Below are 26,847 nucleotides of genomic sequence, written 5' to 3' on the forward strand. Positions count from 1 at the left end.
TTTGGAAAATAAGCTAATAAAATGGCATGCAAATTCTGTTGCTGGACGTTGTCTTGGAGTAAGCCAGATGTGATGGGATTTAGAGCACAAGCCCATGGGTTGGCCTTAGCTAAGAGTACAAACAGTTTTTAAGAGGAAGGAGGGGAAGGCAGAGTGTTTACAGGTAGGAATACTTCCCCCATATCAGTCTGAGGCACAGTTAGATTCAACCAAATCTACTTTATTAATGTTCATCACACTTCAAACACACACCCTAAGTCCTAACTGAGTCTACACCCAAAGGTCCAAGACACTCACCTCTAATGTGTCTCAAGTCCAGGTCGCTAGAACTCCATCCCGGCCTGAGGAGTCTGGTGCAGGGTAGGCAACAGGGACCGGAAGTGTCATGTCGCCTCTCTGTTTGGGTCCTGTCAGTCCCGCGGGCTCCCTAAGGCTGGGCTTTTAAGTCCTAATTCAGTTGTTCTTCCAGCTGATAACTGGGTGAGCTCTGGGGTCTAAGCCCCGGTGTAGATTCTTATATCACTATCTTAAATTCTGCAGTTTATCTTAAGTTTTGCAGTTCACATTACATCATGGACATAATGGTTACAGATTTTAATTTAACACACACACTAATTAAAATACCCACAGTCAATAATCGTAAAACATTTTCTGGTACTCATATCAGAGCTTGTGATAGTTTTTGGTTTTTCAGTAAAAGAAAAGTTACTGTGGATGGGGGAGGAGGTGTTTGAATTTTAGGAATGGAGGACACCAAATAGCCCACTTTTAAAAAGAGGAGGAGTAATCGTTAAAGGAAAGCATTTTGCAAAGTTATTTCTACATGAAAAGTAATTTTAACATTTGAATCCACTCATCAAGGACTTGCATTGTGGTGTTTTTACATACATTATTTTATTTAATCCTCACGTTAACCTTTTGAGATAAAAGCATTCTCATCCTATTTTACTAATAAGGACGTTAAGCTTCAGTACAAAAAAGAATCTTGACCAAAGTTCACAAATTAATAGACGGCTGAGTTAGTATTCCAAAACAGGACATATTTTTTTCCTTAAATCAGCTAAAATATTTTAATCTACTAGGTTTCTTTCTTGGAGCGGATTATATAAGGATCTTCCCAATACTTTTCAAGTCAGAAGAAAGTTCAACAGTTCCCCCGCCCCAAGATTTTTGATATTTGTTTTGTATCCTTACCAGGGACGATTTTTTTTTTTTTAATGGGAACCGAACCCAGGGGTGATTTACCACTGAGATACATCCATAAACTCTTTAAATTTTTTTAATTTTTTTTTTAAACTTTTGAGACCTGGTGTCATTAAGTTACTCAGGGCCTGGCTAAATTGCTGAGGCTGACCTTGTGATCCACCAGCCTTAACTTCCAGGATCACTGGGACTAGGAGTGTGTGAGTTTGTGGGCCACGGGCCTCTGAAGGGTGCGTAGGAGTTGGGTGAATAGACCAGCAGCTGGAAAGTTGCCCTTGAAGAGGACGGTTGGGCCTTGGGAGGGTGGAGGCTGGGTGCGGGTGGGGGCAGAGCAGGGCCGTTCTGAGGGCGGGGTCTGCGGCGGGACGACCTCCTGGGGCGCCTGCGCTCCGCCTCGCCAGGCGTTTCAAAACCCCTGTGGCCTGGCAAGTCGGGCGTAGTAGGTGCTGCCCCGCTGTCGCCCACCGCGGACCGACTCCGGCCCCCGCGGGACCCTGGCCCCAGCTCGACATAGCTCTCTCTTCGACGCCCCACGAGCGGGGGGTCACCATGGTCCACTTCTTGCACCCGGGCCTGACACCCCGGAACCTCCTCCTACCCGACGCCCAGAAAGATGCCCCAGGCTGCTGCGTGGTGCAGGTGAGAACCGCGAGGCCGGGAAGCCGGCCTCGGCGCGACTTTCCGTCGGAGGTGCAGCAGAGGCGCTCGGCGGGAACTGGTACGCGCGCGGGTGAAGTCTCCAGAGGCCGACCCCTAGTCGGTCCCGGGATGGCCGACTGGGTCGTGCACCTCAGCCGCAGGTCGGCGCGCTGACTTTGAGCAGTCGAGGCGGCTCCTGGGCCGGCCCCTCGGGGCTCCAACTCTGACCTTCACCTGGCTCTGGCCGCAGGCACCTGGGTGTTGGCAGGACGCTCAGCCGGCCCGCGGCAGGTCGAGGCGATTTTGTCTGGCTGAGCCCTGGGGGCCTCGAACCTTGAGCGCACCTCCGCGTGCGCCCTAGACCAGGCGTTCCCCGGAGACCGACCCTTCGCCCGGGCTATCCGGGGCTTAGGGCCGGGGGACCGTGGGGAGACTGTCGGAATTGCCGGAATCCACCTGCCCGCGTCTTTCAAACTAAAGCCACAGAACGTGTATTTAGCACCTGTTGTGTGTGAAGCATCGCATTTCCGAAATAAGCGTTAATCTCCTGTCTTCTGTGGGCAATTACTAATCCCCCTTTTACTAATGTAAAGTTGGAGACCCTAACATTTAGATTCATTCATATTCTCTCTCTCTCCAGGGATTCATCACAGCAGTGCTCAAACCCTGAGCCACATCCCCAGCCCCTTTTAAGTGTTTTGAGACAAGGTCTCACTAAATTGCTGAGGTTGGCCTTGAATTTTAGTTCCTTCCTTAGCCTGCTGAGCCACTATGATTACAGACGTGTAGCACTATACCCGGCTAATTTTATTTATTTCTTCACCAGTTTCTGACTGAAATTTTTTTTCCTGCTCATGTTTGATTATAATTTAATGTGAGCTGAACTTCATAGGTGCCACGATGTGTATATTTTTGTTTTCTTCCTTATTAGGCACTGTATTTGTGATGCATGCATTTTTTTTTTTTAAGGTGCAGGGTGTCACTGCATTGCCCAGATCAGCCTTGAACCCAGGTGATCTTCCTGCCTCAGCTTTCTGAGTAGCTGAAACTGCAGATGTGCATCACCATGCCCAGCTCTTTATTTGATATTTTAAAAATGGTATTGTAACTTAAACAAATTCTGTTTTCTATCTGATTGTTGATTGCCTATAGCAATAGTTTTTTTTTTTTTTAAACCTTGTACTAATTTGAGCATTTTCTAGTTAGAACAGTCATATAGTGGGCTGGGGATGTGGCTCAAGCGGTAGCATGCGGCCTGGGTTTGATCCTCAGCACCACATACCAACAAAGATGTTGTGTCCGCCGAGAACTAAAAAATAAATATTAAAAATTCTCTCTCTCTCTTAAAGAAGTGGTCAATTAAATGGAAATTAAAAAAAATTCTGTCTCTTTTTTTAAAAAAACAGTCATATAGTATAATTATACTTTAACAATGGTGAGTCTTGTCTTCTGGGTAGATAGATTGGAGAAAGAATTAGAAGTGAAAGTGGAAAAACTGATTTGCAGATTTGTAGGACGCTAGGTAAAATAGTAGTGACTTGGGTTTGAAACTTATGGTGGGGCTAGAAAGGAGGAGATAGTCTAGAAATTTATTTCTGCCATTTGCAAGCAGGAAACAAATGACAGATTCAAAATAGGGATAATCCAAGGAGAGTTTAAGGGGCTGTTTCCAAATATAATAAGGGTCAAGTATGGAAAAAGCCATACAGTATTTTTAATTAAAAAAAATATATTTTTTTTGTACCAAGGATTTAACCCAGGGGTGGTTAACCAGTGAACCACATCCTTATCCCTTTTTTATATTTTATTTAGAGAGAGAGGATTTCTCTGAGATGCTTAGGGCCTTGCTAACTTTTTTTTTTCTAATATTTATTTATTTAGTTTTCGGCGGACACAACATCTTTGTTTGTATGTGATGCTGAGGATCGAACCCGAGCCGCACACATGCCAGGCGAGCGCGCTACCCCTGGAGCCACATCCCCAGCCCCCTTGCTAACTTGTTGAGGCTGGCTTTGAACTCCTGATCTTCCTGCCTCAGCCTCCCCAGCCACTGGGATTACAGGCATGTGTCCTCATACCCGCATATAGTATTCTATGCCTGGTAATAGCAGTTTACCACCCAGAGGACCTTACAAAAGGAAAAAGGGCTGAATTTTAGAGGACTGGTTAAGGGACACTGCCAACCCAGGGTAACTTTTCAGAGAGCTAGGGACATATGCTGTAGTGAATTGAATTGTTTCCCCCCAAATATGTCTACAATCCAACTCCTGCTATCTGTGAATTTGACCTTATTTGGGAGGGTCTTTCTTTATAGATGCTATTGAGGTTCTTTTTTTTTTTTTTTGCACCAGGAATTGAACCCAGAGGTGCTTAACCAGCAAGCTATGTCCCCAACTGTTTTTTAAATATTTTATTTAGAGACCGGGTCCCCAGCCCTTTTTAAATATTTTATTTAGATTTAGAGATAGGGTCTCCCTGAGTTGCTAAGTGCCTCACTAAATTTGCTGACGGCTGGCTTTGAACTTGTGGTCCTCCTGCCTCAGCCGCCTAAGCCTCTGGGATTACAGGTGTGCTGCACCTAGTTGAAGTTCTTGGTAAGATCATCTAAATTTAGGATGTACTCCAACTAAATACCACTTATTATAGTGATAATCTCATAAAAGAAAGGTAACTGGAGGTTATCTTAGTGGTAGAGTGCTTGCCTAGCACACTCAAGACCCTAGGTTGGATCCCTAGCACTGTCTGATAAATGAATATATATAAAAGCAAAGAGAGGGAGATTTGAGCAGAGATATGGAAGAAGGCCACATAGAGATAAAGGTGGAGAGCAAAGTGATGCTTCAATAAGCTGTGGAGAGCTAAGAGCCAACACAGCTAGAATACTCAAGGAAAATTCTCCCCTACAGCCTTCAGAGGGGAATGTGGCCCTGCTGACCCGTTGATTTTGGAATTTTGTTCTCTGAAATTGAGAAAATAGATTTCTGTTGTTTTAAGCTGCCAGTTTTGTGGTAATTGTTTATTGCAGCACTTGGAAACTAGAATACATTCTAACTTTCTCCTCCATTTCCTCATCTTTGAGTTTCTTGTGAATCTGGGTGGGAGGTAAGTGGTATACAAGATAGAATACATGGGATTTGCTGATGCATTGGATACTGGCCGGCAGCTTTGGTCAAAGACCAGGAGGTGTGGTAGATTCATCAGCTGAAGATACATAGCACTTTTGGAGCTGGGAAACACTGGGAAAGTTCATTTTTGTGCAGGATGAGTTGGAAATGTTTTCGTAACACAGTTAAGTGATACATCAGTAGTAGCCAATTGGATATCCAAGACTGGCTGAAAGAGAAGTCTGACCTGGAGATAATAATCTGGAATTCATTGGCTTTAGAGAGAGCATTTAGTCAGGCGATCAGTAGTTATATATTGTAGAAGCAAAGAAAGGGCCTAGCACAGTGCTGTCCTGGAAAACTTTCTGTGATAAAGGAATGTTGTATATCTGCACTACCCAGTATGGTAGCCACTAGCCATGTCTCTTGAAATGTGGCTAGCCCTGAAATTTTTATTTTAATTTGAATGGAAATAGCCACATGTGAGTACTGGCAATCAAATTGGACAGCACAGTTCTAGGATGAAACTCTGAATATTTCCAACATTTAAAGTCTTCAGATAAAAAGGAGCAAATAAGGTAAACTAGAACAGGAAAGGAAAGGAAGGTGTTGTCACAGAAGCCAAGGAAAGTGTTTGAAGAAAGGAATGGTCAGTTATATCTGAATCTGCTGAAGAGAGTCACTATGAAGAGTATCAGAAAGTATCTGTTAGGCCAGGCACGATGGCACATGCCTGTTTATCCCAGTGGCTCAGGAGGCTGAGGCAGGAGGATCACAAGTTCAAAGTCAGCCTCAGCAAAAGCAAGCACTAATCAACTCAATGAGACCCTGTCTCTAAATAAAATACAAAATAGGTCTGGGAATGTGGTTTCATGTGGTTGAGTGCCCCTGAATTCAGTGCCCCCCCCCCAAAAAAAGTATCAGATTTTGTAATGGCAAAGACAATAATGTTCTTGGTGGAATATGGAAAGCAGGGGCTGGGGTTGTGGCTCAGCGGTAGAGCACTCACCTAGCACGTGCGAGGTCCAGGGTTCGATCCTCAGCACCATATAAAAATAAATAAGTGAAATAAAGGTATTGTGTCCAACTACCACTAAAAAATAAATATTAAAAAAAAGAATATGGAAAACAGATAAAGTGACTTAGAAACTGAATAGAGTGGATAGCAAAAACATCAATACTGGTTTTAACAACAAAAACAAGTAGCAGAATGTTGTATGTAATTCTATTTATTATTATTTTATTTTTATTTTTTCCTACACTGGGTATTCAGCCCAGGAACCTGGTGCATATTAGTCAAGCCCTGAGCCACATCACATTCCCAGATTTTTTTTCCCCAGTAGTACTGGAAAATGAACCCATGGGTGCTCTACCACTCAGCTACATGTCCAGCTCTTCCTTCTTCTTTTTTTTTTGTTACCAGGGATTGAACCCAAGGATATTTAATCACAAAGCCATATCCCCAGCTCTTTTAAAATTTTATTTAGAGACAGGGTCTTGCTGAGTTACTGGGGGCCTTGCTGAGTTGCTGAGGCTAGCTTTTAACTTGTGATCCTCCTGCCTCAGGCTCCTGAGCCGCTGGGATTACAGGCATGTATCACTGTGTCCAGCTACATGCCCAGATCTTTTTATAAAGAATTTTTATTTTGCAAAGGGCCTTGCTAAGTTGCTGAACTTGGAATCCTCCTGCTTCAGCCTTCCTGAGTAGCTGGGATTAGGCCTGTGCCATCAAGCCTGGTTCCCGTGTTTCCCTGCACCCCTCGAGACACTGGAGTTGAACTCAGAGCCTCACACATTCTAGGCAAGCTCTGTATCACTGGAACTGAGCTACATGCCCACCCTGTATATTTTATTTTGAGATAGGATCTTGCTAAGTTTCCCAGGCTGGCCTTGAACTTGTGATCCTCTTGCCTTAGTCTCCTGAGTGTGTGCCATCATGTTTATTTATTATTAATTATTCTGTGGTGTTGGGGATTAAATCCAGGGCCTTGTGCATGCTGGGCAAGAGCACCACTTAGCTGCATCCCCAACTTCCATGGAAGGAATTTAAGAAGTCCAAAATGCTGTGGAGGTCAGAGATGTGTTGCATGTTGAAGTTTCTGAAAAAGTTAGCAATCTCCAGCATATTAATCTTTTGGGGTCTAATATAGTACCATATCAACCTATTTTGGATGAGAAAGGGACCATGTGCCTCTAGAGTCTCACCTCCCTTTCAGTTCTCTACTCTTTTTATAATTTTTTTTTTACTTGTAAATGGACTTTATTTTATTTATTTATATGCAGTGCTGAGAATTGAACCCAGTGCCTCATACATGCTAGGCAAGTGCTCTACCACTGAACCACACAACCCTAACCTCAACTCTTTAAAGCACCCTTTTTTTTTTGGGTTGGGGGAAGGCGGGTTACCGGGGATTGAACTCAGGAGCACATGACCACTGAGCCACATCCCCAGCCCTATTTTGTATTTTATTTAGAGATGGGATCTCATTGAGTTGCTTAGCACCTCGCCTTTAGTGAGGCTGGCTTCGAACTCGGGATCCTTCTGCCTCAACCTCCTGAGCCACTGGGATTACAGGTGTGTGCTACTGTGTCTGGCTTTTTATTTTTTTTAAACTGGCATCTCACTATGTTGCCCAGACTGGTCTCCTACTTAGGGGCTTAAGTGATCCACCAACCTCAGTAACCCAAGTAGTTGGGACAGTAGGCACACACCATACATTTAATTTTTTTTACTTTGTTGGGAGTCAAACCAAGAACCTCATGCATCTCATGCAAGTGCTCTGCCACTGAGGTACATCCTCTAGTCCTGGTTGTGAACATCTTTGAAAGTGGGAATAGGCCTTTTTATCCTCTGTCACAGAATAATAACTTTAAAAAATGTACCTTGGGGCTGGGGATTTAGCTCAGGGTTGGTAGAGTGTTTACCTTGCATGCACAAGGCCATGGGTTTAATCCCCAGCACCACACACACAAAAAAAAAAAAAAAAAAAAAATTATCTTGAAGGAATGACTTATATCTCTGCTTGAAAAATCCCAGATATTGAACTGAAATTGAGATTTTTAAAAATCTTTATTTGTTTGTTTATTTAACGTGGTGCTGAGGTTCCAACCCAATGCCTCATGCGTGCAAGGCAAGTGCTCTACCACTGAGCCACAACCCCAGCCCAAGGTGGTTCTATTACATGTAAATCATTATTAGAGTAGGAATATAGGCATGACCACTTTTATGCTGAATATTTGTAGATGTGTTCTAACAAGGTTTGGAATTTGTTTGCTAGGAGGAGGCATCACCCTATACATTGGCCAACATCTGCATGAATGTCCTGATTGCTAATCTGGAAGAATTGTGTTCTGAGAAACCTGATGGAACACTGTGCTTTCCAGAGCATTGGAGTTTCCCTCAGGAAATAGCTGATCGATTCCTTGGGATGATGGTTTGTCAAGGTAATAAGGTTCCTCTGTAGACTACTCTCACTCTCACAGCAATTTTTTTACTATTTGAAAAGCACCTTTACATACAAATTATTTGCATTTTACTTGTGTGAAAGTTGAGTTTCAGTCTTTCTCAGATACTATGATAGAAATTGTTTTGACTCTAAGTTCATTTTGCTCTTGGCTTACCAGGTAAATGGAAAACTAAGTTGTCACTTGTCCATCTTATATTTTTCAAAATGCTGTTGCTGTAGTATCATCTCCCATTCTTTACATTATGGATATGAACCTGTGTGTGTGTGTGTGTGTGTGCGCGTGCGTGTGTGTGCGTGCGTGCGTGTGTGTGTGTGTGCGTGCCTGCGTGCGCGCACGTGCTACTGGGAGATTGATGCTGGGGATGCTGTAATATTTTTTAATTTTGAGACAAGGTCTCACTAAATTGCTGAACCTGGCCTTGAACTTGGAATCCTCCTGCCTCAGCTTTTCCAGTTGCTGAGATTACAGTTATGTGCCTCTGTGCCCAGCTATTGTCCATTTCTTTCTTTTTTTTTTAAATTTATTTTTTAGTTATAGGTGGACACAATATCTTTATTTCATTTTTATGTGGTGCTGAGGATTGAACCCAGTGCCTCACACATGGTAGGTGAGCGTTCTACCTCTGAGCCACAATCCCAGCCCCTATTGTTCATTTCTTAATCAGATTAGTATTAATTCTCGCTGTTGAGTGTTTTGAGTTCTTTATATAGTAACACCTTTTCAGAAGCATAGTTGCAAGTATTTTCTCTCAGTTGGTAGATTTGTTTCCTTTGCTGAACCCAGAAGTTTTTAAGTTTGTTGTAATCCTATTTGCCTCTTTTTGCTTTTTTGTTTTCTGTACTTCCAGTGTCCTGAAGCATTTCGTCTAGTACTTTTATACCTTAAGGTCTCACATGTAAGTCTTTAATCCATTTTGCATTTTTTTTGTAACTGGTGAAAGGTAGGGATCAAGTTTCATTTTACTGTATGTGGATATCCAATTTTCCTAGCACTGTTTTATTGAAAAGACTGTCTTTCTCTATTGCATTTTCTTAGCTCTTTGGTGGAATATCAAGAGCTATAGATGGTGTGTGTTGACTACTAGGTTCTCAGTTCTATTCCACTGGTTTGTGTGTCTGTTTTTATACCAGTATTTTTGTTTTGTTTTGGAGTACTGGGGAATCTAACCTAGAACTTGAAGCCTGCTAGGCTGAGTTCCCTACACGGAACTATACCTCCCTGTCCCCATACTGGTTCCATTACTGTAGCTTTGTAGTTTATTTGAAGTCATGTAGTGTAATGACTCCTGCTTTGTTTTTTTGGCTCAAGCTAGCTTTGGTTATTATGAGTTTTTTGTGGTTTCTTAAAAGTTTGAGGATTGTTCTTTTTTTTCTTTCTTCCTTCTATCCTTCCTTCCCTCTATTTCCCCTCTTCCCTCCTTGTCACCTTCCTTCTCTCTTCTTTGTCTTTTTTTGTACTGGGGCTTGAACCCAGTGATGCTATCACTGAGCTGCATACCATTACTATTTTAATTTTTTAACACTAGGGATTGAAACTAGGAAGGAACACTTTAACCACTGAACTACATCTCTACCCTAGGCCTGGTTGTTTTGTTTTGTTTTTTGGTACAGGGGATTGAACTCAGAGGGCACTTTACCACTGAGCTGCATCCCCAGCACCCCCATTTTTTTAAAAAAATTTGAAACAGGCCTTAAACTTGTGATTTGCCTGCCCAAGCCTCTTAAGTAGCTGAAATTACAGGCATGTTGCCACCATGTGTGTGTGCTTTAAAGAAACCAGTTGCTTGTTCTATAGAGTTTTGTACAATCTGGATTTTGCCATTATTAACTGAACACATATTATATATATATATAAAATATGTGTTATAGGTGATTGCAATGTCTTTATTTTACTTTATGTGGTGCTGAGGATCTAACCCAGTGCCTCACACATGCTAGGCAAGTGCTCTACCTCCATCCATCCTTGTGTGCTCTGATATTGACATGTTTCTCTGATCCCTGTATTTTGTGTTAATTGGATGTTTGATCAGATTCAGGCTATGTGTGTGTGTTTCCTTGTACTTCATTTATGGTTCTATGAAGTTTTTCTGGTTGATTGTTGCTATGATTATTATGTCCGTAGATAGATTATCATTGCAAACACCCAAAAGCAGGAGTTCTTGAGGTTAGAATTGTTGTGTTCATTTGCTGTCGTTGACTTTTCTGACTTAGTGTTTTTCTGATTTCTTCTTGTTTTCTGAGCTGTTCCACAGTTAGCTTTCTGCTTGTACATACCATAAATAAGGTTTTATTTTTTTTATTTTTTTTTTTAAACTTTTTTTTTTTTTAATATTTATTTTTTAGTTATTGGCGGACACAACATCTTTGTTTGTATGTGGTGCTGAGGATCGAACCCGGGCCGCATGCACGCCAGACGAGCGCGCTACCGCTTGAGCCACCTCCCCAGCCCCAAGGTTTTATTTTGAATACCTTCTTTTTTATATATTTTTATTTTTTTTAGATATACATGACATTGAAAACCCTTCTTACTTTGCACACTTCTTGGGTAATTTTCCTAGGTTTAGTTACTACTACTAATTCCCCAGAGTTCTCAGCTTAGTCCTTTATTCTGAGCTTCAGAACCATGTGTCCAAATATCTCCTTGTTTTTCTGTTTCTTTTCTGGGTTGGTGAGTCATGATATTCTTTTAATTTTGTTCCACTCTCAGTGGCTGCTGCCTAATAAGATTTCTACTTATTTGGCTTCCCCTTAAAGGCAGTAAGGATTAAAGATTTAGAGCTCTGGCTTTAGAACCAGACTACCTGGGTTTACATACTTTCTTGACTGCAGCCATGCCACACTTAACAATGGGCACATATTCTAAAAAAGATCTGCCAGATGGGTGGTACCTACTAGTAATACCAGCGATTCAGGAGGCTGAGGAAGGAGAATTGCAAGTTTGAGCCAGCCTTGGAAACATAGTGAGCCCCTGTCTCAAAATGAAAAATAGGTAGGGCTAGAGATGTAGCTCAGTGGTAGAGTGCCCTTAAAATCAATCCCCAGTACCAAACAAACAAACAAACTGTGTGAACATCATAATTTACTTACACAAACATAGATAGATGGTAAAGCCTGTTGCTTCTAGGATACACACCCATATATCATGATACCCAATTGAGTGCTACAAGCAATTGTGACATAATGGTAAATATTTGTATATCTAAACATAGAAAGATGCAGAGAAATTATTAGGTAAAGCAGGGAGGCACGCTTGTAGTTCCAGCTGCTCAGGAGGATTGTTTGCGCCTCGGAGTTTGAGAGGGCAAATCCAAGGCCATCTTGGGCAACTTAGCAAAATGTACCTCAAAAAAAAAGATGGATGGAAATCTTAGTGTTCCATCCCCAGTACTGGGGGAGGGGGAAAGTGATCAGTCAGCAAAGAGTTATTTACATTTATATGTCATTTACATACCTGTTTAGTTTCATTTTTCATTTCTATAAATAAGGTTACTATAAATATCACTTTGGTCTCTGGAGTCCAACTTACCACATATTTTAAACCTGCAAGTTATTTAACCTCTTCAAGCTTCAGTTTCCTCATCTATATAATAATAGTAGTAGTAGTTCCTGTATATGTTAGTGCAAGAGTGAGATGATCTTGGTAAAGAATTTAGAACAATGCCTGGCACAGAGTGAGTGGTAAATGTAGTCTTTATTATTCTTAGCATCTGTCTGTCTGTTCATTCCACATTGCATCCTGGGAAGACATGAGATCTCATTGTCATTACAAGCTAGCTCTGCTTCTCTTATAGGCAAGCTGACTGATAGAACAGCAAGTATTTTCCAAGGCAACCAAATGAACCTGAAGATGGTAAATATCCAGAAAGCTAAAATCTCTGCAGCTGCCTTCATAAAAGCCTTCTGCCATCATAAGCTTGTTGAAGTAGATGCCACTGCAGTGCACTCTGACCTTCCAATCCCAGATATCTTAAGTGGACTCTGCAGCAATAGCTGGATCCAGCAAAATCTCCGGTGTCTCCTATTAGACTCGACAAGCATTCCTCAAGATTCAAAACGGCTGTCCTTTGGTCAGCTCACTGGACTTCGTATTTTAAGTGTTTTCAACGTTTGCTTTCATACTGAAGATCTGGCTAATGTTTCTCAGTTACCAAACCTGGAAAACTTGGACATCTCCAATACTCTGGTCACGAACATCTCTGCACTCCTTAACTGTAAGGATCGACTCAAGTTTCTCACAATGCACTACCTGAAATGCCTGACCATGACCAAACCACAAATTCTTGGAGTCATCAGAGAACTTCAATATCTGCGTCACCTTGATATTTCCAATCACAGGCAACTCAAATCAGACTTAGCTTTTCATTTGTTACAGCAGGAGGATATCCTGCCAAATGTTGTGTCCCTGGATATTTCTGGCAGCAGTTTTATCACTGATGGAACTGTAGAGCGATTTATACAGCAGCGACCTGAAATGCAATTTGTTGGGCTCTTGGCTACAGATGCTGGTTATTCTGACTTCTTCACTACAAAGCAAGGCTTGAGGGTTTGTTCATAAAAATAAGTTTTGTTTTATTTGTTCAGAACATTGTTAAGTTCTTGCTGTTCACCAGAATGTGTACTTGGTGTTAGTTGCAAAACCAACAACAACAAAAAAAATCCTTAAGATTTAACAGTTAATAATTATTGTGCACCCACTATGTGATAGGTTGTGATATAGTGGGTGCACAATAATTATTAACTGTTAAATTAAGATACAGTTACATTAAGATACACTTCCTGCTTCCATGTCTCCCAGTCTAGCTTGATAATAATTATAGCCATTATCGATTACCTCCTATGTGGCGGTGTTGTGCTTGCCCATTGTTTTCTTCTTTAATCCTCCCATTTTACAGATGAGGAAAGGGAAGCTCAGAGAGATTTAGCTACTTACCATCATGGAATGAACCATTCAATTTTAAAGCTGGTACCTGCATCCAAATCCAAATCTTTGTGACTCTTAAAACTTATGCTCTTGGGGCTGGGGATGTGGCTCAAGCGGTAGCGTGCTCGCCTGGCATGCGTGTGGCCGGGGTTCGATCCTCAGCACCACATACAAACAAAGATGTTGTGTCCGCCGAAAACTAAAAAATAAAAAAAGAAAAAAACAAACAAACAAAAAAAAAAACTTATGCTCTTTACCTCTCTTAAGAACTGAGGAGGGTTCTAGGGTTGTGGCTCAGTGGTAGAGTACTTGCCTTGCATATATGAGGCACTGGGTTCCATCCTCAGCACCACATAAAAATAAATAAATAAAAATGTGTTTATCACTAAAATATATATATATTTATTTATTTTTTAAAGAACTGAGGATAGCCAGGCTTGGTGGGACACACCTGTAATAGTGCTAGCCATATTGATCATCTGCCTCTCAACTACATTCAGTTGTGTGTGTGTGTTTGGAATGGGACGTCCTAGGGATTGAACCCAGGGTTGCTGTTCCTCTGAGCTACACACTCAGCCCTTTTAATTTTTGTTTTGAGACAGGATTTTGCTAACTGGTCCAGGCTGACCTCAAACTTGTATTCCTCCTACCTCAGCCTCCCAAATAGCTAGGATTATAGGTATGTGCCACCAGGCCTGGCTCCTAGCAACACCAAAAAGAAATGTTTTGAGCATTGCCAGAATAAGTTTATAACTTTGGGCTGGGAATTGAACCCGGGGCCTTGCACATGCTAGGTGAGCACTCTACAACTGAGCTGTATCTTCAGCCCATGGTGTCATTTTTTCTTTTTTCTTTTTTTTTTTTCAGTTGTAGTTAGATACAATACCCTTATTTTATTTATTCATTTTTATGTGGTGCTGAGGATTGAACTCAGAGCCTCACACATGCTAAGAGAGTGCTCTGCCACTGAGCCCCAGCCCCAGGCCCAGTCCCTCTTTCTTTTTTTTTTTTTTTTAAACAGTGTAACTTTCTTTTCTTTCTTTCTTTCTTTTTTTTTTTTTTTACTATTTTGTTTTTAGATGTTGATGGACCTTTATTTATATGTGGTATGGAAATTCGAACTCAGTGCCTCATATGTTAGGCAAGTGCTCTACCACTGAGTCACAACTCCAGCCCCACCCATGGTGTTATTTTGAAAAGCAATATATATATATATATATATATATATATATATATATATATATATATTAATCATGTATGACAATAGAATGCACTTTTTGTTTTTTGGTACCAGGGATTAAACCCAGGGGCACTTGGCCACTGAGCCCCATCCCCAGCCCTATTTTGTATTTTATTTAGAGACAGGGTCTCACTGAGTTGCTTAGCGCTTTGCCATTGCTGAGGCTGGCTTTGAACTTGCCATCCTCCTGTTTCAGCCTACCCAACCGCTGAGATTATAGGAGTGTGCCACTGTGCCCAGTTTAGAATGCACTTTGATACATCATATATAATGGAGTATAATTTCTCATTATTCTAGTTATACATGATGTAGAATCCCACCAGTCATATAGTTATTTATGTACATAGGTAATAATTTTGTCAGATTCATTCTACTATCCTTCCTACCCCCATTCCTCTTCCCCTCCCTTCACTCCCCTCTAACTAATATAAAGTAACTCTATTCTTCCCTAGCCTCTCCCCACTGCCCCCCTCCCCCCATCATGAATTAGCATCCACACATCAGAGAAAACATTTGGCCTTTGGTTTTTTGGGGGGATTGGCTTATTTTGTGAAAAGCAAAATATATTTAAATGTATATGTTCAGAAGTGTATTGTGTGTGTGTGTGTGTGTGTGATGTTGGTGATTGAACCCAGGAGAGCTCTACTACTGAGCTATATCCTCTTCATTTTTTAAAATTTTGAGACAAGGTCTCACTAAAATGCCCAAGCCGGTCTTGAATTTGTAATGCTGTTGCCTCAGCCTCCCAAGTAGCTGGGATTATAGGCCTGCACTACCTTGCCTGGCTGTGTAAAAGTATTTTGTATAGTCACTAACTATGTTCACATTTTCTTCTTTAGGTGTTTGTGCCTGGGATGAACATGTGTACATGCTATACAAGAGTTTGACCACTGAGATACACCCTGAGCCTCAACCACTGAGATACACCCTGAGTCCCCTAGGTCTTTTCTATCTAGACAGTTTTCTAGGATGGTAGTTTCAAGTATTTGTTCATTTTTCCTACAGAAACTTGTCTGTATAGGTTTGATATTCTTTCATTTTATTCTGTAATGATTCTCTAGATCTTTTTCTGCTTCTGCTTTCTGTTCTAAGTTTTTACTTGTTTTGACTGGGAATGTAGCTCAATGGTATGGTGCTAGCCTAGCATTCATGAGGCCCTGGGTTGGATCCTGGGCACTGTATAGGATACAACTGTTTGAGCTGGATACATTTGGTGCATACCTCTAGAGGCCAAGGCAGGAGGATTGCAAGTTTTAGGCCAGCTTCTGCAACTTAGTGAGACCCTGACACAAAATGAAAAGAGGTATAACTCAGTTGGTAGATTGTCCTTAGGCTCAATTCTCAGTGTTGGATTGGGGGTGAGGTAGGGAAGAAGTCAGTTTTCCTGCTATATTCTTTCTTACTCAATTTTTTTTGAGGAGAGGTACGCGGAATTGAATCCAGGGGTATTTAACCACTGAGCCACATTCCCAGCCCTTTTTTATTTTTTTAGACAGTATCTCACAAAGTTGCTTAGGGCCTTGCTAAATTGCTGAGGCTAGCCTTAGAACTTGTGATCTTCCTGCCTCAGCTTCCCAGATTTCTGGGATTAGAGGCAAGCAGCACCATGCTATTCCCCATACTACATTTTTTTTTTTTTTTAAATTTAACTCTATTCTTCCTTGTGTACCCTGTAACTTAGTCTTTCTATTTGGTAAAATTTTATCTTTTTCTTTCCAGAATTTAATAAACCCTTGCTTTAGCTCCTTGATATTAATGATTTGTTTTGGCACTAGAGATTGAACCCAGGAATGCTTTACCACTGAGCTACATTCCCAGACAGTTTTATTTTTTATTTTGAGACAGAGTCTCTCTAAATTGCTGAGGCCGACCTTTAACTTTTGGTCCTTCTGCCTCAGTCTCCCAAGTCATTGGGATTATAGGTAGGTGCCACTATGCCTGGATGTATATATATATATATTTATATACCAAAATTTGTGTTAAGAATATTAAGTTTGAGGGTTGGAGTTGTGGCTCAGTGATAGAGAACTTGCCTTGCACGCATGAGACCCTGGGTTCTATCCTCAGCACCACATAAAATAATAATAATACAAAATAAAGATATTGTGTCCATCTACAACTAAAAAAAAAAAAGAATATTAAGTTTGGAGTGCTGTGCTATGGTATAATTGTCTTCTGATTTTTCATTTATGGAAAGATTTTTTTAAGCCAAAATATGTAGGTTTTCATTTTTCTGACATTCTCAAAAATGTTTTATATGGAATTGGTTTTAATTTTTTCATTTTCGGGCATTTGGTTGATCAGGTTCCTAATTTAAAAGCAGTCTCTTGTCAATTTAGTGGAGTGAGATCATCCAATGGGTGATGATGTTATTTGTCATGGTAGAATGGTGAAGGTTTTCTTTTTCTTTTGAATGATCCTTAATCTCCCCTCCCCCATTTCCTTCTTTTTTCCCCTCACTACCCAGTAATGCTGTAAACTGTGTCATGTCTAGTTTGTTTAAATTCTTTGTTGATTTTATAGTTTGAAGAGATGATATGAGGGTGTTGGGAGTAGGGGTGGTTTGGAGTCAGGTGAACACCATTATTTTCCAGATCCAAAGTCTTCATATTGACTATTTAAAATGTGTTATTCAGGGGGCTGGGGATGTGGCTCAAGCGGTAGCGCGCTCGCCTGGCATGCGTGCGGCCCGGGTTCGATCCTCAGCACCACATACAAACAAAGATGTTGTGTCCACCAAAAACTGAAAAATAAATATTGAAATTCTCTCTTTCTCTCTCTCTCTTAAAAAAAATAAAATAAAATGTGTTATTCAGGGATAGCATGGAAGAATTATGATACTATATAAATAAGAAAGAAATGCTACTCAAAAAAATTAAAAAATCAATTCCTTTTTCTTTTTCTATTTTATGTTGCTGGGGATTGAATATAGGGCCTCACACATGGTAGGCAAATACTCTACCAACTGAACTATATCCTTAGTCTTTTTGTATTATTTTACATGACCATTATTCTATTTTTTTTTCTAATTCTATAGGATTATTTGAGAAACATTATATGTGTTCATTATTTTTGGTTGTTAAAAAAATTACACATAACTTGGGGCTGGGGACGTGGCTCAAGTGGTAATGCGCTTGCCTGGCGTCTGTGCGGCCCGGGTTCGATCCTCAGCACCACATACAAAGATGTTGTGTCTGCCGAAAACTGAAAAATAAATATTAAAAAATTCTCTCTCTCCCTCTCTTTAAAAAAAAATATAACTCTTCAATTAATTATAATCTAGCTTTCAATAATTTAACATTTAAAAAATTACACATAACTCATTATATTAGTTGAATATTTTTCTCTTGTTTTGCATTACTGAGGATTGTACTCAGTTGAAGTATCAATTGTAATATAGTTATAGGGAGATGGTATTTAATTTTCATTTCTCCAGTTTACTTCTTTGTTAAATTAGCAGCATACTTTACCTCTCTGACTAAATGAGAACAACTTTGTAAACCACCTGGAATATATCATTGAACAGCTCTTAATATTGTTTCAAACATTGGAAGCTTGGGCATGACTGGTAAAACCTATTAGTAATGTGCTTCTTTTTCAGGTTGCTGGAGGAGCCAGTATGGGTCAGATTTCCGAAGCACTGAGCCGATATGGGAACAGGTCATGTTTTATGAAGGAAGCTCTTTATAGGCTCTTTACAGAGACATTTTCAATGCATGTACACATGCCTGCTGTTTTAAAGGTAACTATACCCTAGAAAGGAATTTTTTTTTTCAGATTACTTGGTTCAATTAGATAAGTAATTGTATGTTTGATTTCTTTCCAGAAATGAGTGCTCCCTCCATATCTACCTCAGCATCACTTATTTGTATGTCTTTGATGGGGCTTTTTTAAGTTTCATGTTGTTGGAATCCCTCACAGTGTTTGCCTGTGTGCACTGTTGCTCTTACAAGGCTTTACACTAAAGAATAAGATATAAGTCTGGTTCATATTTGTGTTCTCTGAAATGCCTATTGGAATACCTTGAATGGAGTGAGGCCCAAGGAAAGATTGTGAAATTAGTTTTAGGTGTGAGGAAATGGGAGGTCCAGAGAAAGGAGGCGACTTGTCCAAAGTCACACAGAAAGTTAATGACTGCCTTTTAATTAGAGTGTAATGATGTAATACCTTAATGTCCTAAAAGAGTAAATGCTGAGGATAAGTAATATCTGTTACTGTTATGATAAAGAGCAAACATTTTGCCAACCAGAACAAGCACAAGGCAGTAAAAAGAATGTTGATGTTGTTCTATACTCTCAAACCATGTTTATCTTCAGCTTGTGGCTGTAGGAATGAGGAATCATCCAATGGATTTACCAGTGCAATTCACAGCTAGTGCTTGTGCCCTCAACTTAACACGCCAGGGTCTGGCCCAGGGAATGCCTGTTCGCCTGTTGTCAGAGGTCACTTGTCTACTTTTCAAGGCTCTGAAAAATTTCCCCCATTACCAACAGGTAATTTTGATTGAAATTTTAGTTGTGCTTTTTAAGATCAGGGCAAATACTTTACTCTCACCAGGTGCCCACACTGACAAGATGAGCTGGGTTCAAAAGAGCTGGCTGCAACATTAAACTAGGAAAACAGTGAAGAAATCACACAACATAAGGACATGAGTTTCTCAGATCTAGGGTGGGACTGATCTGCCACCTTAAGGGTCAGCTTCCACACTGGACAGCTCTGGAAAGAGTGCACACCCAGACACACACACACACAAAGGAGACACACACAGGAGCTTCAGTGGAATGTTCTTCACCAAACAAGGCAGGGGATAACATTTCAGAGGTGGAGTCTTATTTTGCAATGTTTTATGTTCAGCAGGTTGATTGACATCTTGGCAAATCACACCCATCTCAGGTGCTATGTGCGATCACAGGCTGAGCAAGAGGAAAGGTGCACTTGTCGCACAGCCCAGTCAGCGCGTAATGCCAGACCTGTCCCCTCAAAATATCGCTCCAATGAGCATAGCTCACACACACAGCCCATGGATGACTTGCAAAAAATACAAATGTGTATTTTTTAGTTCTGGTTTTTCATTGTATCAGAGAGAGAGAGAAAGAGGGGAAGAGAGGAAGGGAGAGAGACAAAATAGATAAGGAATATATGATGTTTGGTATAGAAAAATAGGAAATACAGATAAGCAATGAGGTTAAAATTTTTTTAAAATGCATGCCTGTAATCCCAGCTACTCTGGAGACTAAAGCAGGAGGATTGCAATTTTGAGGCCAGCCTGAACAGCTTAGTGAGACTGTCTCAAAATAAAAAATAAAAGGGTTGGGGGCATATAGCTCAATGTCAGAGTGCTTGCCTAGCAGACAAGATTCTGGGTTCAATTTCCAGAACCTCAGTAATTTTTGGGGGATGTGTGTGTGGATTGAATCCAGTGGTGCTTTACCATTGAGTACATCTACAGCCATTATTATTATTATTATTATTATTATTATTATTATTATTTAATTTTAGGACAGTTTTTTGCTAAGTTTCCAGGCTAACCTTGAACTTGTATTCTATCTCAGCCTCCCAAGTTGATGGGATTACAGGTGTGCACCATTGGTATCCAACTACAATACTCTTAGTTACCTGGGAAATTCAATTTAAAGCTACAGTGAGATACTGGTACTCCTTCTAGAAACTACTGCATACCCTTTAGACTGGCCAATAACTAGAAGGCATCAAGTGTTGGCAGGGTATGAAACAATTGAAATTCTCATTTGGTTGTAAGAATGTGAAACGATACAACTACCAGTTCAACTGTTTGGTAATTCCTTTAAAAATGAAATATACACTTTTTATTCTACCCAGTTATTCTCACCTACGTGTTTAGCAAAGAGAATAAAATTATATGTCTATATAAATGTTTATATAAGAATGTTCATAGTACCTTGTTCATAATTACTAAAAAAATTGGGTGAATAAATAAATTGTATATTGGTATAAGGAAATACTGTTTGGCACAGAAAGAAATGAAGTTCTGATACATGCAACAGGGATGAATCTTAAAAACATTTGCCAGGCAAAATATTCTTTTTTTTTTTTTTTTAAATATTTATTTACTTATTTAGTTAGTTAGTTTTTAGCGGACACAACATCTTTATTTGTATGTGGTGCTGAGGATCGAACCCAGGCTGCACACATGCCAGGCGAGCGCGCTACCGCTTGAGCCACATCCCCAGCCCCCAGGCAAAATATTCTAAGAGTAGATACTATATGATTCCATTTGTAAAACCTTAAAAGAAAAAAAAAAACTATAACTGTAATTTTCTGGGGTTGAGGCTGCCAGGATGGGGGCATAGTAGAACTCTTTGGGGATGATAGAAATGTTTTTTTCTTGATTTGTGGTGGTGATGGTTACATGGGTGAATAAATTTGTCAGATCTAAATGAGTCTTTATGATAGGAATTGAGAGAGGGAGATAGATATAATTTTCTTTTTTTTTTTTGGTATTGGGGATTGAATTCAGGTGTGTTTTGCCACTGAACTACATTCCCAGCCCTTTTTATGTTTTTATTTTGAGAGAGGGTCTTGCTAAATTGCTTAGGGCCTTGCTGAGTTGCTGAGGCTGGCCTTAAACTTTTGGTCTTCCTGTCTCAGCCTCCTGAGTTTCTAGCATGACAGACATCTGCTACTGTGCCTGTCCCAGTGGGAGTTGATATTTAAAAATATAATAAGGAAGGTGATCTTTCTCATTTAAGAAATCTGTATTTTCACCTGTTCTTGAAAAGTTAAAAGATCTGACTCAATTAGTCTTCATTCCTGCATGGCAGTCATCAGTTGTAGGTTTAAAGGAAAAACTTGAAGAGAGCTACAGCAGTGAGCTCCCAATAAGAAAAGCTCATTTTAGCACCATCCAAATGTTTGGAACCTGTATTTAGAATGGAGTATTACATTTACTCACAATTATTTTCTTTTTTACTCAAAAGTTACAGAAGAATTGTCTTCTTTCCTTAACCAATTCCAGGATTCTTGTGGATGTTCCATTTGACAGGCAAGTATAAATAGAAGTTGGTCATCTGATTGGGGTGCTGGCCAGTGTTCCTCTGAGCACTGTTGGCATTTGATTATTAGTTTGGCCAAGGCCTGATTAAGGCTCAGACAAGTTGTTTGTGCAGAAGGCTGTTTTGAGCCTAACACACAGTAGTGATCAGTGGTATTGTATTTGTAAATGTTCTCTCCCAAAGTGATTCCAGGACCAGGCAGTGGGTAAAAAAAATAATGAGCTCCAAAGAATCAAATGCACTTGGACTCAAGTTCTAGCCCTTCCATTGTCTCTGCACATGTTTCCTCTGTTTGTAAAATAGTAACTCTTTTGAGGATTTGATATGATAATGTTTATAAATTATCTGTCAAAGTACATAGTTTAAGAGGTATTGGCCATATGAAGAATCTTAGTCATTTATTTTGTTATTGATTATTTAATAATAATTTAAAAAATCATTATCATCCTAGATGTTATAGAGGGATTCTTGGGATTCTTTTCAAAGCCTTTGTGATCTTCCAGATTCACGAGTTTAAAGCATTTAGATTAGTTAACTGCAGAAAGCAGAAAAATTAAGCACAGGCTGATATGAGCTTTTTGCTGAGGCTGGCTTTGAATTTGTGATCCTCCTGCCTCAGCCTCAGACGCTGGGATTATAGGAATGCACCACCATGCCCAGCCTTTTATTCAAATCTTTTAAGTCCTTAAGAAGTATGTGGGAGTTCTCTTCAAATGGTGTTGTATATTAACATTTACACCTTTTACATTGCTGTTTTCAGTGGATACTTCAGTGTTTGATATCCATGCAGTCTGTAATTTGTGGGTGAAGGGTTATGGATAGTAAGTTTGCTGTGGCACTGTCCACAATTCAGATTACAAATTACTACCTATTTGGAAACTCTTTAGACTCATCATAGTAGAAGCTAAATGCTAAAAAGTTTTTTTGCTAGGCATAGTTGCACAGGGCTATAAACCCAGCTACTTGGGAGGCTTAGGCAGGAGGATCACAAGTTCAAGGCCAGCCTAGGCAACTTAGTGAGGCTCCATGTCATAATAAAAAATGAAAAGGGCTGGGGATGTAGCTCAGTAATAGAGCATTTGCCTACTACTATGTGAGATCCTGGGTTCAGTTCCCAGAAAGGATAAAAATAAATCCCCAGAAATAAATAAAAATAAAAAAAAGGTTTCTTTGGATCTGCTTATCCAGTGTTCTGTTTTTTAAAAGAATATGTTTTAGTTGTAGATGAACACAATATCTTTATTTATTTATTTTTTATATGGTGCTGAGGATCGAACCCAATGCCTCACATGTTTGTGTGAGGCAAGCTCTACCACTGAGCCCCAGCCCCAGTGTTGTATTTTTATTCTTTTTCTCTCGCTCTTTTTATTACCCCTTGGTTTTGAGGATTGAATCCAGGGCTGCTGCTTTCATGCTCTGCAGGTACCCTTCCTTTGATCTGTACCCTATGCGTACTCATTCTATTTGTATACTCTCCTGTTCTATCTTATCTCCTAAATGCTCAATTTTCATAGTTGAGGCTTTATAAGTTCAAAACTATTTTTGTTACAGGATTTGTTGGGGGAGGCTGAGTGATTTGCCATGTACAGTTTCACAAACTATGTAATATTGAGAAAAATAAACACTTCTTTTCAGGTTTGATGCTGCCAAGTTTGTTATGAAATGGCTCTGTAGGCATGAGAACCCCAAAATGCAAACTATGGCAGTGAGCATCACCTCTATTCTAGCACTGCAGGTATGTGACATTTAGGTCAAGATCGTGCTCTTCCTCCTCATACAGCTTGGATACTTCACTTTTTGCTTTTTACTTGCCTTTAGCTATCACCAGAGCAAATTGCACAACTCCAAGAAGAGCTCTTCATGGCAGTTAAGGTGGGTTGAGTTGATCTTCATTTAACTTTTGTAAAAATGCAGGTATTTTGTGAATGCAGCTTAAAAAAATAAATAGGTCTAAAGGCCCTATTAAAAAGAAATTGTAGGCTGGGTATATAGCTCAGTTGTTAGAGTGCTTGCCTTGCATGCACAAGGCCCTGGGTTCAATTCTCAGCACCACAGAAAAGAAAAGAAATTGTAAAACTTGTTCCCCAAGAGAAATTTCTATTCTTATAGCTATTTATTTACTTCTACTTTTCAAAATATAATGCTTAATTGCAGTTTCTTGATTTTGCAGTTTTAGATATTTATTTTGTTACTATAATAAATAAAAATTTGGTTCTCCTACATATATTTCTACAGATTAATTCTTTCTGCAGTTCCCAAAAAGATTATAGCACAATTAAATCTGTAATCAGTATTTACATTAGGATTATGTGAACATTGCTCATTCAAAACATTTTGTGTCATTTTATTCTGCACTTTTTTTTTTTTTTTTGGTATTGGGGATTAAACTCAGGGGTACTCAACCACTGAGGCACATCCCCAGCCCTATTTTGTATTTTATTTAGATACATTTCTTATTTTATGCCTTTTGCATTGCTGTTATCTGTGGATACTTCAGTGTTTGATATCCAACCAATACATTTTTCCATTTATTGATGCATGTTTATAATAGTGATAAAGTCAAGGATAAAAACTTTCTTTTGGGCCTGTTCATTTCTGAGGTGCTTGAGTTGTCAAGAAGGTGATTTGAAAGCTGGGAGTGTGGCTTAGTGGTAGAGTGCTTGCCTTGCACATAGGAGGCACAGGGTTCAATCCTCAGCACTGAATAAAATAAAATAAAGGTATTGTGTTCATCTACAACTAAAAAAAAAAAGAAGGTGGTTTGAAGCCAGGTGCAGTGGTGCATGTCTGTAATCCCACTGGCTCAGGAAGCTGAGACAGGAGGATCATGATTTCAAAGCCAGCCTTACCAATAGCAAGGCACTAAGCAACTCAGTGAGACCCTGTCTTACAAAATAGGGCTGGGGATGTGGCTCAGTGGTTTTTGAGTGCCCCTGAGTTGAATCCCTGGTACCCCCCCCCCAAAAAAAAAAAAAAAAAAAAACAAGAAGATGGTTTGAGTTCTGGGCTGCAGCTCATAGTGGTGGTTAGGGGTAGAGAAATTATTTTATTCATCAGTTGTGGATTAGATGGGATTACCTAGAAAGAATATGGAGTGTATATAGAGAAAAGAAAAGGATATACAGAAGTTCATTGGAAAATTAGGAGAAGCAAAAAAAGGAGTTTGAGAAGGAGCATCCAGAATGTGCTAGGAAACAGGAGAGAGAATTGTCTTAGAATCCAAGAGGAAATATTCAAGAAAACTCAGGCAGTTGTGTCAGATCTAACTGAGTAGTTGAGTGAGATGACAATGGAATTGACTCTTGAATTTGGCATGATGGGAGTCATGAGACATCTTGGTAGGTCCTGTTTTCAGAGAATGCTGGGCCAAACAAGTTGAATGATGAACAAAGAAATGGAGAAAACTTTTTTATGTTGATTTTAATGAGAAGGAAAGAGAATGGTACTATGTGGAGTCAATAGTAATTTTTTTGTAAGATAGATTTTATAAGATAGATATTTTGTAAAATATTAAGATATTTTGTGCCTATGAACAAGGGAAAAATTGCCCTAAACAAGACAACTTTTTAAAAATTTTTAAGGGGCTGGAGTTATAGCTCAGTGGTAGAGCGGTTGCCTCACACTTGTGAGGCTTTAGGTTCAATCCTCAGCACCACATAAATTATAAATAAATAAATAAATAAATAAATAAATTAAGACAGGGTTTCTAAGTTACTGAGGGTGGGATCTCACTTAGTTGCTGTAGCTAGCCTCTAACTTTCCATCCTGCTGCTCTATTCTCCCAAATTCCCTGGCTTGTGCCTTGGCACCCCATTGAGAAAATAATTTTGACACCAAATCCTTGAGTTTGCAGGAATAAGATTTAGAGCAGGTGTAAAGATGTTGGCTTTAGTGGAGTAGGAGAGAAAGCAGAGTACATTGATGCAAGTGTAAACCTGCCAATTTAGAAGAGTGACTTTGAAAGATGATATGAGCTGGGCATGGTGGCATATACCTATAAACCCAGATTCTTGAGAGATTGAGGCAGAGAAATTGCAAGTTTGAGGCCATCCTCGACAATATAGTGAGAGTCTGTCTCCCCACACTCTGCATTTTTTAATTGGTGCATTTTAGTTGTACATAATGATGGGATTTGTTGTTGTATTTGTACATGCATATAATATAACAATATAATTTGGTAGTATCGCTCCGTAGCACTTTCCCCCTGTCTCCCTACTCCCATCCCTTGGTTGTTTTCCTCTTCTGATGTCCCTTTGATTTTAATGAGATCTGCCCCCATCCTTCTTTTCGTTTTTCCTCTCTGGCTTCTACATAGAGAAAACATAGGACCCTTAACCTTCTGAGCTATACTTATTTCACTTTACTTAATGGTTTCTAGTTTCATCCATTTTTCTGCAAATGACATAATTTCATTTTTCTGTATGACTTTTGTTATGAATTGTGCTGCTATGAACATGGGTGGCATGTATCATTGTAATATGATGATTTTAATTCTTCTGCAGAAATACTAAGGAGCGGTATGGCAGTTCCATGCCTAGCCTTTTGAGGAAAGACCCTGTCTTTAAATAAAAATAGGGCTGGGAATTTGGCTCAGTGGTAGAGCTCTCACCCAGTTTGTGGTAGATCCTATGTTTGTTCCTCAGCATAACCAAAAGGGAGAGATATGAAGTGATCAATGAGTGTAAAAAGATGGTAATTAAAGTTTGAGGAGAAGAATTAGGAAATAACAATCTTTGGAACAAAATACAGTTGAATGCCCTTTTAAAATTTATGGGCAGATATTGAAAGCACAGACTTTTTCAACCTTCAGAGTTTGGGGGAGGCATGAAGCGGACTGATAGTTAGGTTTAGCATTTATCCTAAAGTAAAAGTTGTGAAACTGTCAAGAAATGGTAACAGGACTGGATGCAAATAGAGCAAGGACTCCGAGCAACATAATGGGAGGAAGAACAGTGGATTTCCTAGAGAGACAAGTTTATTTTGTTTTCTGGTTTTTAAATGTTATTTATTTATTTAATACTGGGCCTTACATACACTAGGCAAGTGCTATATCCCTGAGCTACATTCCCAGCCTTATTTTTTTTTTTTTGAGAGAGAGAGAGAGAATATCTTTTTTTGTAGATGGACACAACACAATGCCTTTATTTATTTATTTATTTTTTGATGCTGAGAATTGAACCCGGGTCTCGAGCATGCTTGGCGAGTGCTCTACCGCTGAGCCACAATCCCAGCCCCCAGCCTT

General features: G+C 39.8%; 2 protein-coding genes across 2 annotated transcripts in view; one reads left to right on the plus strand and one right to left on the minus strand.

Annotated features, from left to right (window-relative positions):
* Positions 1-1,752: 1,752 nt before the first annotated feature.
* Zyg11a (zyg-11 family member A, cell cycle regulator) overlaps positions 1,753-26,847 on the plus strand; it is a 41,052-nt gene continuing 15,957 nt past the window's right edge. Inside the window, exons 1-8 of the mRNA XM_026381636.2 lie at positions 1,753-1,842; positions 8,225-8,390; positions 12,205-12,956; positions 18,176-18,316; positions 18,891-19,067; positions 21,531-21,595; positions 23,241-23,340; positions 23,424-23,477. Coding sequence (XP_026237421.2) covers positions 1,753-1,842; positions 8,225-8,390; positions 12,205-12,956; positions 18,176-18,316; positions 18,891-19,067; positions 21,531-21,595; positions 23,241-23,340; positions 23,424-23,477 — 1,545 coding nt within the window. The remainder of the gene's footprint in view (positions 1,843-8,224; positions 8,391-12,204; positions 12,957-18,175; positions 18,317-18,890; positions 19,068-21,530; positions 21,596-23,240; positions 23,341-23,423; positions 23,478-26,847) is intronic.
* The window catches only part of Echdc2 (enoyl-CoA hydratase domain containing 2), a 51,607-nt gene continuing 37,944 nt past the window's right edge, over positions 13,185-26,847 (minus strand). Inside the window, exon 10 of the mRNA XM_077791661.1 lies at positions 13,185-13,533. Coding sequence (XP_077647787.1) covers positions 13,444-13,533 — 90 coding nt within the window. The 3' untranslated portion in view covers positions 13,185-13,443. The remainder of the gene's footprint in view (positions 13,534-26,847) is intronic.

Source organism: Urocitellus parryii, chromosome 11, assembly GCF_045843805.1.
Source record: "Urocitellus parryii isolate mUroPar1 chromosome 11, mUroPar1.hap1, whole genome shotgun sequence".
NCBI lineage: Eukaryota > Metazoa > Chordata > Mammalia > Rodentia > Sciuridae > Urocitellus > Urocitellus parryii.